The 15,935-nt window shown below is 43.9% G+C and overlaps 1 protein-coding gene across 4 annotated transcripts in view; it reads left to right on the top strand.

The window, feature by feature from the left end:
* coro2ba (coronin, actin binding protein, 2Ba) overlaps positions 1–15,935 on the top strand; it is a 169,390-nt gene that overhangs the window by 69,683 nt on the left and 83,772 nt on the right. Inside the window, exon 1 of one of the 4 annotated variants that reach the window (XM_078530062.1) lies at positions 1,614–1,797. The exons of 2 other annotated variants lie outside the window; for them this stretch is intronic. Coding sequence is in view for 1 of the 2 variants with exons in the window: in XM_078530061.1 (XP_078386187.1) it covers positions 5,248–5,250 (3 nt within the window). In the remaining variant the exon portion in view is untranslated. Of the gene's footprint in view, positions 1–1,613; positions 1,798–5,073; positions 5,251–15,935 lie in introns of those variants that run through there. One more of the 4 variants, XM_078530061.1, reaches the window with a different exon arrangement.

Genomic DNA, 15,935 nt, shown 5'->3' with positions numbered 1-15,935 from the left:
GGAAGGGAGGGTAGTGATGAGGATGAAGAGCCACAGAAGCAAAGAATTCCCATTCATACATATAGAATGTACAGAACAGAAACAGGTCAACTGGTTTATGCTAGTGTCTATGCTCCATATGGGTCTTCTCCTACTCTACTTCATCTCACTCTTATCAGCATATCGTTCTAATACTTCCTCCCTCGTTGTGCCTATCTAGCTCTCCCCTTAAATGCACCTATGCTATTGACCTCAACCACTCCATATGGTAGAGAGTTCCATATTCATACCATGCTGAAGTTTCTCCTTAACTCTTTATTGAATTTATTATCGACTAACTTGTATAATAATGATCCCTAGTTTGGTATGCCCCTACAACAAAAGCACCAGTATAACTGAGCAGACATACAGAGTGATTAAATCATGATTGTAACATTTAGACAAAACTGGGAGCGCTCCACAATCGAGGGAGCTGGCAGAGTGATGATGATGTTCTACACAAGCCATGGAAACAGAGGCTGCATGCAGCAAGTTACAGCTCAGGAGAAGTTGACAGAGGATGAAAACTCAGCAAACCAGGAGTCAGCAGGAATTCAGCGGGTCGCACTCAGTTGCACCTCTGAGAAGATTGTGGGTTCAAGTCCCACTCCAGAGAGTTGAGCACAAAATCTAGGTTGATATTCCAGTACAGCACCAAGAGAGTGCTGCACTGTTGGAGGTGCCATCTTTTGGTTAGACAGAAAAGATCCCATGGCACTATTTTGAAGAAGAGCAGGGGTGTTCTCCACAGTGTTCCGACCAATATTTTTCCCTCAATCAACATTACTAAAACAGGTGATCTGGTCATTAGCGCATTGCTTCTTTGGGAGCTTGCTGTGTGCAAATTGACTGCTGCGTTTCCCTACATTACAACAGTGACCACTCTTCAAAAGCTTTGAGACATCCTGAGGTCATGAAAGGCGCTACATAAATGCAAGCTCTTTCTTCCAGAAAGCAGACCAGCCACTGCAGGAAAGGGTATAGATTTGCTGGGCTGTGATTGAGATGTTCTTTGCGTTTCTGTCAGACGCTCATCATTGACCAGTTAAATGGTCAGTAAGCCGCACTAGTGATTGTGCTTTTGGGACGGTCTGTTAGTTTAAGCCTGCCTGAGCCTCTGGGAGATGGACAGAGTAACTCCTGTGAGCTCATCAAAACAAATGGGCCTCCCATTTAATACAGTGACTGGGCACTAAACGGGATTACATCCCGAGAGATGGGACGCTCTCTAATCTGACTACAATAGGTTCTTAAAGTTTAAGAAAGTCAAGCAAAAGGACTATTTATTGACAGTATCTCCTGATTCCACATGCAAAAGGCATGGGTGTGAAATTGGAGATGGGAATGGGGGCACGAAATGAGCAGAGTCACACTGGATCCCATGTGGTACACCCTGCCAAGGTACTGGAATTGAATAACCAGTGTGTGGTTTAACTGGCACCAAAAGTGACTCTGCCTATCCTGCCTCTCCCGCCCAGGTCCACCTTCACCCCTTATATCTACAGGAGGATTTACAGAGGTGGGGAAATTAATCTGTGGATTCCTGGTATCACCCATCCTTCACTGTTGCCCACGCCACTTTTTATTTTCTTTTTGGCAGTCTGAATCCAGGAACCGTGCCGACCATTTCTTTTGCCGTTTGAATTCCTGGGCTGAGTCTGTGTCACATTCACGGAACGGAAGAACAGAGCCGAGACCGGAGCTGAGAGAGAGAGAGAGAGAGAGAGAGAGGGGAAGAGGGGGGAGCCAGTCGAGAGTGCTTGAGGAGGAAGTTTCGAGGTAATGCTGGAGGAAAGATTGGAGTAACTAGATTGTGTAAATCAGCTTCCCCAGGAGGCACTGACTCTACAGATTACTGTGGGTTAGGTTGCAATCCACTCCCACTGCTCTGAACTCTTTCAAGCCACTTTTCCCAGCACCGGAATCAGTCATGCAGAGAATACTGTACGCTGATTGATTGTTTGAGCCTATTGCTGGGACTAACACTTTCATCTCAATTTCCTCTGGAAATGTTCAGTCAGTGGTTCTGTTGCTTGTGGGAAACTGAAGGAGGCAGCTAAAAATCTATCTCTCCTGTAAAGTATGCCGTGGGGCTATTTTGCGGAAGAGCAGGGGGAGATCTCCCTGGTGTCCTGGCCAATATTCATCACTTGCCCAAGAATCAAGCCCTGATACTGCTGCATGTGGCAGTTTGTTACTGTCAAATTGGCTCTCCTGTTTCCTACATTACAAAACTACACTTCAAAAATATTTAATGAACTGTAAAGTTCTTGGGGATTTCCTGTGGTTGGGGGGAGCTCGAGTGTATCATTATTTTAGAATCAGCTAGGCCTGTTTTTGTTCTGAAATTACAGATTGAATTTTTTAAAAGCAAAATACTGTGGATGCTGGAAATCTAGAACAAAAACAAAAATACCTGGAAAAACTCAGCAGGTCTGACAGCATCTGCGGAGAGGGACACAGTTGACGCTTCGAGTCCATATGACCCTTCATCAGAGTTTTTTATCTACCCTTATCATTCCTTTGTGTCTTGGAGGGGCTGATTCTTTGCTGTTGCACTGTTGCTTTGGTGCTGTATTCCTCTCGTACATTGCCTTCATGTGCCAGGCTACACATCGAGCATTATCAGGTTGTTCAACTAGGCAAACATCACAGATGAGCCAAGCCCAATACCTTTATTAGATCTAGACTCGTCTATTCCCATGTTCTCTTGGCCGGCTTCCATTCTTCCATCCTCCATAAAGTGCAGCTAATCCAAAATTCTGCCGTGTTCTAACTTGCACCAAGTTCCATTTGTCCATCACCCCTGTGTTCGCTGACCAATGTTAGCTCTCAAAACAAAAACAGAATTACCTGGAAAAACTCAGCAGGTCTGGCAGCATTGGTGGAGAAGAAATCAGTTAACGTTTCGAGTCTTCATGACCCTTCGGCAGAACTTCTCCACTGATGCTGCCAGACCTGCTGAGTTTTTCCAGGTAATTCTGTTTTGGTTTTGGATTTCCAGCATCCGCAGTAGCTTTTAGCTTTTTGTTTTTATCTCAATGTTAGCTCTCAATTCAGCAATGCCTCGATTTTTAAATTCTCATCCTTTTTTTCAAACTTACTCCATGGCCTCGCCCTCCCTACTTCTGTAACCTCTTCCAGCCCTTCAATCCTCCGAGATGTCTGCGCTCTCCCAATTCCGGCTTCTTGTATATCTTTAATTTTCATCACTCCATCATGCTGGCTGTGCCTTTATTCACCCAGGCCCTAAGCCTCTCCACCACCCTGCACCCTCTCCTCCTTTAAAACCAATCCTCTTTGACCAAGCTTTTGGTCACCTGTCCGAATATTGTCTTATGTGACTCAGTGTCAAGTTTTGTTTAATAATGTTCCTTTTGTTATGATCCCCATGGAGACCAACAAACCCAAAGAACTGAATTTACTGAATGGCCCCAACGAGGAAACCAATGGATAAACTTACACTCCTTCTAACTTTGACTTTGTCAAGCCAAAATCAACATAAATTAAACATGAATTGAAAGGCAAAGTGTGGTCAATACAAACTATAAATTACACACTAAATAGTAGATGCAACAAAGATAGATCTCACAGACTTACTTGGTAGTCCACCCAACTTATATTATATATGGCACCAATTTCAGCCACAGTCTTTCAAGATACTGATCTTCCTCAGGTAGAATTCCAGCCCCTTTTTTCCCAAGGATTTTTGCCATCATCTGCTCTCATCTGACAGCGCAGCGGCTAGTTTCTTTTTCCTCTTTTTTTGGCCAGCGCAGACACAATGGGCTGAATGGCACCGTAACTTTACTATGGTTCTATAGCTCCCAAGCAACCTGTCCACAGGCATAGCCTTCACCACAATGCCGCACTTTTCTAGAACCTTCTTAGCTCTGCTCATGACAGTCTTTTAGTGTGGGTCCCTCTTGTACACTGCATAGCCGGTGCTGGTCAATCAGTTTCTTTAAAATAGCTGAAGCCTCAGTAGCAGTAACATTATTTTCCTTCAATTCGCCCCCAGATCCAGCCTTTGTGTCCCTTCATACTGCCTGCTCTGAACCACTGGATCAACTGGCCTCAGATGTCTTTTTATCTGGCTTAACTTGCTTCAGTTTCCCAAGAAACGAGCAGTTTCCATTTCAGTTTCTGCTCTAGTTTTAGTTTCCCTAAAATCCCTTTCAGCTTGGGTATGATCCAAAAAATACAAGCTTTGAAATCAGAGATCCCATCAGACTATGAAGTACCTCGGGACACTTTACACTGCACTGTGAACAACACTAACTAAATGCAAGCTGTTGTTGCAGTTGTTGACCTGTCTATATCCAATGAGCACTGTCCACAGGGACCTGGTATCAGGGGCTGACACCCAGAGTGATTTAATTTGCTCTCTTGCCCTGTGTCCTAGTGGTATTATAGTGCCAAGTAACTGAACAAAAACCACCCTTAAACCAAGGTGTTTCTGATCTGTGTGATTTAGTTTTGAACTGTGACAGCGTTTGAATAGGCAAAGACAAGTTCAATCTGGTCCTCGGTTTACACTCACACCATCCAGGTGGTGACACAGGACACTGGTCAGGCTGATTTCCCTGCGCCGTTTCAAATACTTTGCTCAACAGTGGCCAAAAGTGACTGATTTATGATCTTATAAGATCATAGAATAATACAGCACAGAAGGAGGCCATTCAGCCCATTGTGCCTGTGGCAGCTCTTTGAAAGAGTCGCCCAATTAATCCCACTCACCTGCCCTTCCCCCATAGTTGTGCAAACTTTTTTGCCTTCAGGCATTTACCCAATTCTCTTTTGAAAAACATTAACGATTCTGCTTCCACCACCCTTTCTTCGCATCCATGCTAAAGTGTGGTGCCCAGAATTGGACACAATACTCCAACTGAGTTGTAATCATTGATTTACAAAAGTTTAATATCCACTTTGGGTACTGGTGGTGTTTTCGGGGGAGGGGGGGAAAGGAGGAGACACTTTAGGAAGAATTTGATTGGCTTACCAATTGACCTACATTGGAGTGATAGGAAGCCATTCAATCCTCTCTCTGGTTTTTCAGCCAATAACGCCACAACAGTCAGTGTGTGTCCATGCATGTGTGTCAGAAAGAGAGAGGAGAATAGAATGGGTTTGTTGTCTGCTGCCAATGTTTAGATGAGATACACATTCCCTCGAATTACAAAGCTGCAGTGTCTGGAGAGAACGTCTCTTGGATCCTAGATACCGAAAATGGTGAGTTCGTACCATGTCGTCCTTGGTGATGATTTTGCTTTTCTCCAAGGGCTATTTTTGCCCTTGCATTGAGAAAGCTTTCATTGTAATGCAATAACTTTTTGAATTGTGATTGAATGAGGCATAAAAGGCAAGATGATTTAAGTAAAGAAAACTGTGATGAAGAGAAATTCAGTTGATGTTGTTTGTCAAACAGAGAGATAAATTAGAATTTAATGAGCATTTTCTGTCATTGTCCTAGGCCTCTTGATATTGTCCTCAGTAATTAATTGACTGCACCAAATGAAAAAAGTGCAGGGATTTTTTTTCCCCCAACAGGAGATCTTTTTTCTCTCTGCTCGTCCTTCATACGCCAATCAGAAAGTGAATAGCTTCTTCATCGCCTGGATTGGTTGATTCTTGACCGTCTGCCAAACAGCCTTTGTTCCCATGTCTGATATTTTTCTAACCAATCAACAAAAAGTGTTCAACAAAAATTAACAGAAAACACAATTTTAATGCCTGGATTTTCATAGAATGATAGAAATTTCCAGCACAGACGGAGATGATTTGGTCCATTGTATACACACCAGCCAACAAGTAGCTATCCAACTTAATCGCACTTGCCAGCTCTTCATTCATGGCCTTGCAGTTTACGGCACCTCAAGTGCACATCCAAGTACTCTGTAAATATTATGAGGCTTTCTGCCTCTACCACGCTTTCAGGCAATGAGCTCCAGATCCCCACCACTGGCCCGGATTTTCCCCTCGGCGATTTGGGGGCGGGGCCCGCTCGCCAAGGGGAACGGGATGACATTGGGAGGAATCCCAGTCCCGTTAAATTTTTAGGAAGGCGGGCGGACAGCGAAATCAGCTGTCCACCCGCCAACCTGTCAATGGCCAATTGAGGCCATCGACAGGCTAACTAAAGTAATTAAAGACCTGCCCGTCCAACCTTAAGGCTGGCGGACAGGCCAGGAGCCCCAGCGGGCTCCAGATTATTCATGAAACTTCATCCACTGGCGGGATGAAGTTTCATGTCCGTTTTGTAAAAAAGTAATAAAGTTTATGTGTTTTTTATTAACCTGTCCCATCTCGTGTGACATTGTCACATGAGGGGACATGTTAATAATTTTTTAATGTTTCTGTTTTTACACTTGACTGACCTGTCACGAATCTCTGTGAGGCAGCACTTTGCCTCAGGGAGCAGTGCGCTCTTTCGTGCGCATGCGTGACAGAGCGCACTTAGACAGATGGGGAATCCCTCCCCCCCCACCCCGCATAGCGCTTCCTGTCGGGCAGGCCGCTGGGTGGGCCTTAACTGGCCCACCCACTCAAAACGGCGGCGGGCCCTGTTTCAGTGACGAGGGTCGGCTGTCCGAGGGCAAAATTCTGCCCAATGTCTGGGTGAAAAAAAATTCCTTTTGAATCCTCCATATATCCTTCTACATTTTACCCTAAATCTACACCCGTTGGTTATGGGCCCCTCAACCAACAGGAATAGGGCCTTCCTTTGCACTCTATCTTGACCCCTCATAATTTTGTTGACTTAATTTTAATTTTATACACTTTTAGTGGCAGCAGTGGAGTTTGGTATTTATTTCTTGAAGACTCCAAGGGAATCCTGGCAGCTGGCAACCAAATGAGAAACCAGGTGGAATGGGCTAGACTTTCTTCTAGTGAATGGTATCTTGGGACCTTCTAACATCTTTCTGAGAAGAATTAGGGAGCTGACCAAAGGAATGGTCAAGGGCTTTGAGGATATTTCTGACGTTTGGGCAGGGGATGGGGGGGTGCAGTTAGCAAGGGAAGGAGTTTCAGAAAGAAGGCTTAAGATTGATGACAACTGCTTCATGGATGGCAGAATGGGAAGGAGAGGAATGGAGAGGAGTTGGGAGCATGGAGGATAAGGAATTTGCAGTGGTAAAGTCAGGACCAGGCAATGGAAGGATTTGTAAATGAAGATAAGGCTATGGAATCCAGGAAAAAGTCAGTAAGTGGAGGTGCAGGAGGACTACACAAGATATTTAGGGTAGAGTAGCATAGTGGTTATGTTACAGAACTAATATATCAGAGGCCTGAACCAATGATCCAGAGACTCAAATCACACCATGGCAACTGGGGAATTTAAATTCAATTAATTCAATTAATCTGGAATTTAAAAAGCTAGTATTGATAATGGCGACCAGGAAACTATCAGGACGTTGTTAAAAAAATCCCATCTGGTTCACTAATGTCCTTCAGGGAAAGAAATCTGCTGTGCTTGCCCAGTCTGGCCTACACGTGACTCTAGGCACATGACAATGTGGTTGACACTTAACTGCCGTCTGAAGTGGTCTAACAAACCGCATTCGAAAAAGATGGCTCCCCTTCACATCCTCAAGGGTAATTGGGATTGGGCAATAAATGCTGGCCCTGCCAGTGACACCCACATCCTGTAATTGAATTTTTAAATAAAGGACTGGAGGAAGCAGGTCTTGTCGGAGGATAGTGGGCGACAGAGTTTTAACCTCACTGAAGGATAACCTGCTGAAAGGCAATGGCAGCCTTTGTTGGCTTTAGACAATTCCTCAAGGCTGAGTTTGCACTTTAACTCGCCTCTCTGCTCCATCAGCATAAATATTGTTATTTCACCTTGGGCACTGTATGAACACACTGTACAGCAACACACTCAATGCAGAACCCTCTGCAGCCTTGGCCTTGTGTGAGCTGAACAAATCACTAGGTATTTGAATTGAGAAATCGTGTTAATGTCAGTCCAGCATTGTAGCAATTTTTCATTCATTACCAACCTATCATTAATCACCAAATTAAGAAGTATTTTTTTAAAAATGATTCATTTCTAGACTGAAGAATTAATTAAAAAGGCAAAAAATATTACAAGACGTTAGATTTGTTTTCTTTGCCTGCTTATCCTGGTGAAGGAAGGTTAATCTGATCTTTCATCTCTGGAACATGCACATCAATGCAGCCCAGACTGACAGGATTTACATCTCTCCTGTCTGCCTGTTGAAAGAGGTCATAAATTCAAAGGCTTTGAACATCTGTATTCCATTTTTTTTTAGGGGCTGCGAGTTTGCAGCTGTGCTCGCCTTATCAAGTGGCACAGGGGCAGGGCAGGAAAGGGAAGTGTTGGAAGGGAGTTGAAAGGATCTTTCAACGATCAACTGATCTGTGATTGTGAAGTGCGGGGCAAGGATGGTGGCCCCCGTGGTTTGGGAGGTACCATATTTCTGCTGTGGGAGCCCTTGCGTCCACTGTCACAGCACACAGTGTCTTGCTCAGTACAAGAATGAGGATATTGGATATTACAGGCCGTAAGGTCATACTTTGTGAAAGCGGCATAAAACCTGTTAAAATGGCTGCAACTTAACAAATGACTATGAACATTTAAAATGTGAACAGTACTTGATTGTTTGGTCAATATTTAGTTAAACATGGGCCTGAATAAGGGAACTTTGCAGCCACCTATGGAGCTGAATTTCCCCCTTCGGGGGGCGGGGGGTGGGGGGTGGGGTGGGGGGGGGGAGTTGATGGGCGGGCGCGTTGCGGGCGCACTTCCGATTGGAGGAGCGGCACCATTTTATGTGGACGGGCCAATTAAGACCCGTCCAGCGTGACATCCGCACAGAAGCACTACCTGCTCCCTGTGCGGGTGGCGGGGGGGTGGGGGGGTGGGGGGGTGGTGGCGGGTGGGGGGGGGGGGAGGGATTCCTAAAATTGAGAGTGCGCTCTTTCGCACATGCGCACAAAATAACGCACTCATCTCCCTGAGACTAAGCGCAGCCCCAGAGAAATCACCTCTACTTTCAAAAATATTAAAAATAGAAATAAAAAAATTCCCTTCCATGTCCCCTCATGTGACAAAGTCACATGGGTTGGGACATGTCCATAATTTTTACCAAATCTTTATTAAAATATTTAAAAGCCTACATGAAACTTCATCCTGCCCGTGGATGAGGTTTCATGTTTTTTCTGGGCACCAACGGGGCCCCTGGGTTGGACAGGCAGGTCCTTTAATTACTTAATTGGCCCTGTCAATGGCCTCAATTGGCCATTGACAGGTTGGCGGACGTGCAGCTGATTTTGCCGCACTCCCACCTTCCTGAAAATTCAAATCTGGCGCGGTGACGTCGGGAGTTCCCCCGACGTCACCGCGCGTCGGCAAGCGGGCCCCGCCCCCCCGCTCACCGACTGGTAAAATTCTGCCCATGAAGTTTACACATCCCATTGTTTGAAGGTAAACCAGCATTGGAGGAATATGGGACCTCTAAACTGTTGGCCTCTGAACAAGGGAGAATATTTGAGTTCAAGTTGGGGCAGATATAAGAATGAATGACCATTGTCAACTGCCATTACATTGTGATGGTCTGGACCCCAGAAGTGTTAATCCTGCAGTCATGTGACTGAAACTAGTTTTTGGGGACAGCAGTACAACCTGAACAAAGCAAATTTACCAGTGAGAAAAATCTGAAACACCAGAAACATCTGAAACATCTATGGAATTCATTGCCACAGAAGGCTGTGGAGGCCAGGTCACTGAGTGTATTTAAGACCGAGATAGATAGGTTCTTGATTGGTAAGGGGATCAAAGGTTACGGGAAGAAGGCGGGAGAATGGAGTTGAAAAACTTATCAGCCATGTTTGAATGGCGGAGCAGACTCGATGGGCCGAATGGCCTAATTTCTGCTCCTATGTCTTATGGTCTTATAAACAGCTGAACCATCTTAGCTAAAAGTCTTCTAATGCCGCCAAGGTACTGTACTTGCTGTTGTGACGTGGCAGGTGATGTGTGCCAGGCAGACCAAATCCACAAGGGAAACTTGGTCACACTATCACAACGGTTTTTCAACTTGTATTTATTACGAGATGTGTGCACTGAATTCAGAAGTAATAAGTCCACCAAGACTTTTAGAGATATTAAAAATTAAAATATTTATTAACAGAATATAAAAGATTTCAAGCACATGCATAAGACTACAATTACTACTATAATAACTCCTAAAATTCCTAATTAAGCTGACCCCCAGTTATACTCCATTTAAGGCAACGGTTGAAATAAATTTTAGGTTTAAAACAGACTCAGCAAGACAGTAGAATTCCAAATGGCTTTTCTCCAGCTTCAGTTCCGTTAGGCAGCAGACTTAAGCACAGATGCTGGAGGCTTCATTAAGGCTTTTCACACATTCCTTTTAGATCTGACATGGCCTTCTGTCACATAACCTTTCATTCTCCTTTATATATGTTTCTCTCTTTTTAATATGTGAATTCTATTGTTTCATATGTCTTTGAAACTGTATCTCCCTCATAATATAAAACTTCCGTGTTGCCAATATTGCCAGTAACCTTTGGGAAAAAATAAACACATTCCTTAGCCTTGCTTATCTGGCTAGCTGTAAACAGACTAAAATCCCTTTGAAATCCAAATCTCTTCACTTATCTAAAAATGCAAATTCCCTTCACACCTTACATTCTGAGCCAGCATCTATGTTTACTCATTAGCATGTCAAGCACCTAGCTCCTTTTGATGATTTAAACCTGCAGTCTGCTTGACTTCAAATGTAATTAAATCATACACAGACAGACAAACCCAGCTATACTTACATCCCTAAGCCTACTTCACAATAAACCAGAAAAAATATTATGAAAATTATTATTCTTTCACGAAATTGTTCCAGTTTCCAAGTCCACCTGAGAACTAATCTCCCGGCTATTCTTCTACAAGAAGCTTTGCAGCTTCATGAGAATCCTTTATTTCTAAAAGATCTTCACTCCAACTAAAGTGTCAACTCAAATAAGAAGACATCAGGCCTGCTCAACATAAATTCAATTTTTATAATTAAAACTTTAACTTCATAATCTTTGCGTGTGTGAAAGTGCGAGGGAGACGAGTGATTGAGGTGGTGCATTTTAAACAGTTGGGGAAAGTGAGTGATAATATTTTTTATTTTTAAAAGTCACCAAAAAGCTTACTGCTGGAATTTATTTTAAATCAGGAAAATTCACTCTGAGGTGAAGGAAATAAATACACCTTACACATAAACACCCTGACTATGGGCCGAAAGGGGCCACACGAATTCTGTCTGTAACAATAGGCTGCAGTCAGAGGTGGACACAACACAATGACATGATATGCAGTCAATTTTTGAATATAAAATAAATAATGGTGTTCATTATACTACCAGATAAGCTAAAAGAAAACTTCAAATACTGGAACCATCTCACCCAGTGCAGAAAGTAAAAATGGAAAATATTAGCATTTGTATAGCGCCATTTGTGAACTTGGGATGTCCTAAATCACAGCCAATTAACTACTGCTAAAGTGTATTGATATACCACATTACTGTGATAATGTATTAAAGGCAGCGGCCAATTTGTGCACAGCAAGACCTCACGAACAGCAGCAAGATGGATGACCTGGTAACCCTATTTTTGTGTTGCTGAATTGAGGAATAAATATTGGCCAGGACACTGGGGAGAATTACCCTGCTCTTCTTCAAAATAGTGCCATGGGATTTTATACATCCACTTGAAAGAGTAGTCAGGGCCTCAGTTTAGCCTCTCCTCTGGTAAATTGGAAAGATCAGGTTAACGTTTAAGTTGGGAATTCTGAGGAATTTTTCACAAAATATAAATCAATTTTACTCTTCCAGATGCTGGTTGGCCTGCTGTGCACTTCCAGCCTTTCCTGTAGCTATAGCACTGCTGGAATCTGCAGTGGGTTTCTGGTTCTGCTCAGTTTTAAAGCTGGAAGAGTACAAATATTATTTTTGTTAAGGATCCCTCTGGCCACAATGCAAAATAATATTGTAACTTGGTTAGGGAGAGAGCCTTTGGCTCAATGGTAGCATTCCTACCTCTGAGTCAGAGACCATAGGTTTCAAACCCCTCACCAAACAAACTCGGCAAGGAGAGACTGAAACTCTGGCCTGGGAATCTGGGTTGGAGTTCTAAGGGATACTCGCATTCCCCACCCCTCAAGTGTGTGGTTTGCGGGAACCCATCAAACCATCTCGCTGTGCAGATACTAGCCATCCATTCTGGGCTGGTGGAAAGATGGTTAAGAGCATGTGAGGATTGTCCACTCCAGACTGTTAATCACCCTGTGAATCTTTCCACTATCTGAAATATTGAAAATAGCCTGTTTTGTTCAACTCATTTATTTCCAATTAAATCTCAAACATCTTGTACGGCATGTTTCACAATAAGTTACCGTGGACGAGGTCACAGTGTCAGTCCACTTCATAACTGAGAGCAACATTTTGTGTTAAAACCCTTTTATTCAACACATTAAAACCAAGGTTTGTCCAGCCTGTTCGGCCAGTGTGAAAGATCCCATGGCACCAATCGAAGGGTAGGGTGTCTTCGCCCACGCTCCCCCATCAGTCTGTTTGTGGGCTGTTGCTGTGCACAAAATGGCTGCCATATTTACCTACATCACAGCAGTCACTGCCCCCCGACATTATTAATTGTGAAATGCTTTGGATATCCTGAGAGGCCAGATAAGTTGCAATAAAAACACGAGGTTTTCCTTTCTAAAGTATGCTGCGGTGACCTGTTTGCAGATAACTAGCCGAACAGGAGTATTATAACTCTGGGTAGCACAATTAGTAATTGTCACTTCTAAATTACATTGGAAAGAGAAGTGAGATAAGATATGGAGCTTGGTAATTAGCGTGTGTTTAGGATCAGAAGTAATTAGTTCAAGATTAAGCGGGCTGTTGTCTTAATTAACACCTCTGTCACATTGCAAGGAGAACACATGTAATTATTAGAAATTCAGAAATCTGCAGAGGCTGAATTGATGACAAGTATTAGTACTTAAAGATAGTTTTTACCTGCAGCCTGAGCTCTCCTCCAATGAAGGCCTGGCCGCATTGTGCAAAAGATAGGACATCTTCAACTGGTGCCTGCATTACTCACTTGAGGCTCCTGTGAGCTGTTACAGTTTGGCTATGCTCACCAGATTGGAGTTATACTGCACTCAGCTAGCAGCTCAAGTCATCTGAGATTAATGTGTTGAATTGGTTTCTCACCTCTTGACTTTCACGTTGTCAAAGTTCAGATTGCACCCTTACTTCGATTCATACAGCTCAGCCATCTGGCCCATCAGCTATTCAGTCAGTCCCGTTCCCCATTGCTCTGCAAGTCTTTTCTTTTCAAGTATATTTATCAAATTCCCGTTTGAAAGTTACTATTCCACATCACAACTACTCACTGCGTAAAAAAAAAAGTCTCCTCATCTCGCCTCTGGTTCTTTTTCTCTTTCACCTTGAATCTGTGTCCTCAGGTTAATGACCCACCTGCCAATGGAAACAGTTTCACCTCGTGCTCGCTCAATACCCTTCATAAATTTATGTTTTATATCTCTATTAAATCTCCCTTTAACCTTCCCTGCTCGAAGGAGAACAATCACAGCTTTTGTAGTCTCTCTACATAATGTAAGTTCCTCAGGTACCATTGATATAAACTTCCTCTACACCATCTTTAAGGCCTTGACATCCTTCCTAAAGTGTGCACCCAAAAGAGCAACAGGGCCTAACCTAACCAGTGATTTATAAATTATGATGCCATGTTTATGCTGAAGAACTGCTAAAACCTCTTCACGTGAACAGAAAAGCAAGAGTGCAACAACAATCTCAACAGGGATCTGTGTGACACCAGGGGCTCTTTTTATTTGTTCTTGGAATGTGGGCATCACTGGCTAGGCCAGCATTTATTTCCCATCCCTAACTGCCCTGAAGAAGATGATGGGTGAGCCACCTCCTTGAAACGTTGCAGTCCATGTGGCGTGGGTACATCTATAGCGCTATTTTCTATTGCAGTTTGACACAACGGAGTGGTTTGCTTGGCAATATTAGAGGGCTAAGAGTCAACCACGTTGCTATGAGTCTGGAGTCACCTGTAGGCCAGACCAGGTAAGGACGGCAGATTCCCTCCCTTGAAGGGCATTAGTGGGTTTTTACGAAAAGTAGTTGGATGATCATTATTAAAGAGACTATTTATGATGGATTTATTAATTAAATTTAAACTCCCCCAGCTGCCATGATGGAATTTGAACTGGACTCTGGAGCTTTAGTCGAGGCATTTGGATTGCTAATCTAGTAACATTACTATCGTACTACCATCTCCCTTGATGTGGATTGTAATCCCAGGTTTGATCTGTCTGTATCAAATTTGCTAATACTGGCCTCAGTATCTCTAGACTAGAAGGCAAACATTTGACAATGTTCCCACGCTTGATGGTGATCCAGTGACCCCTGCTGGAAGTATGTGCACATATGTGGACATTGGGAGGGGATAAGACTGAGCAACATTCACTGGCCTGAATTTTACCCTTGGCAGGCGGGCGCAGGCGATTGGCAGGCCCGGGAGTAGCCGGGAAACGGACTGCCATCGCCTGCCATCGGTCCCCAACCGCTATTTAATGCTGGCTGGCCTGAAACGTGCGCTGAAAAGCTCAGCGCTGCCAGGTTGGGGGGGGCGGGGAGGGCGGGTGATGATGTCACTACGGGCGCGGGTGAGCGCAGCGAGAGAGCTTCCTGAAGGTAGACGGCCGCCTCAGGGAGCTGCAAATAATGAAATGAAGCGGAAAAACATGTCCATCCATCACAATCGAGCACCCAAAAGCGTACCTCATAAAAAATGCTGTCTCCGGTATTCCTTTTAATTTTATTTCCTAACGGAGGTTTCATCCTGCCCTTGGATGAGGTTTGAAGAAAAATGCAAAGGCCGTTTGGTCGAATTGCCCATCCGCCAACTGTAAGGTTGGACGGGCCACGAAAAATCGCGACAATTGCGCCGTTAATGGGCTTAATTACCCTCTTAATTGCTGTCGGGCGCACTTCCGACTTTTATGCACACCCGCCGAGTGAAATATCACGCGAGTGGGCGATGACGTTGGGATGCCATCCTGCACGATTTCACGCCCAATCAGGTCAGGCGCGCGCTCATCCGCTAGGCGTAAAATTCTGCCCGCTCGGTTTACAATGAAGAAAGCCACTTGCGAAAGTGCTGATCAGTGACTGTCCATCACAACATCGTACTTCCTCGCAGGTATGAAGAAATAACGACCAGACAGAAATGAAATTCAACTGTATATAATCAATGGATTTGTGGTCACAGAATCTAATTGCCTGGTGTTGGCAACTCCAATGAATGTTCTCCAGAAGTCCTGGAATAACAATAAATCTGCCACTAAGTTAAGATTTTAAATGCTGGAAGTAGTAGTTTAATTATTGTGATTTGATATGTTGGGGTTGGCAGGGGACAACATTGTGGTAACGTACAGTGCTTCCTACCAGAGAGAGTACGGGAGAGCAATCGCGTGAGAAAGGAAAAGAGATTTGAAGTGAAGGGGGTACAAGGTTTCACTTTACTTCAGTGATAAGTCAACATTCAGGAACATTGCCAGGGATAATGGGCCTCAGTGGAGGTTTTGCCTTGTCCCTGAGAAATCTAGTAAAAGGACAAAGTTCATTGTTCAGGACACCACCAAGTGGGAAAAGAGAGAGAGAGAGAGGATCGGGAGGTTCGGTGATTAGTGAGTATAAGCTTGGCTTTAAAAAGCCTGATGACTGTAGATGGAAAGAAGGGCTTAGAGGTGAGGAGTTTTCAAGTTTTGCAATGGCCTGACTCCAGAATCCTAACTATTGGAACCAATAAAAAGGAGAAAGAATGGAAAAGTGAAGTCTGGACTTGCTGTC

This window comes from Cetorhinus maximus, chromosome 26 (genome assembly GCF_964194155.1).
Source record: "Cetorhinus maximus chromosome 26, sCetMax3.hap1.1, whole genome shotgun sequence".
In the NCBI taxonomy this organism is placed as follows: domain Eukaryota; kingdom Metazoa; phylum Chordata; class Chondrichthyes; order Lamniformes; family Cetorhinidae; genus Cetorhinus; species Cetorhinus maximus.
This window is presented reverse-complemented; position numbering and strand designations above follow the sequence as displayed.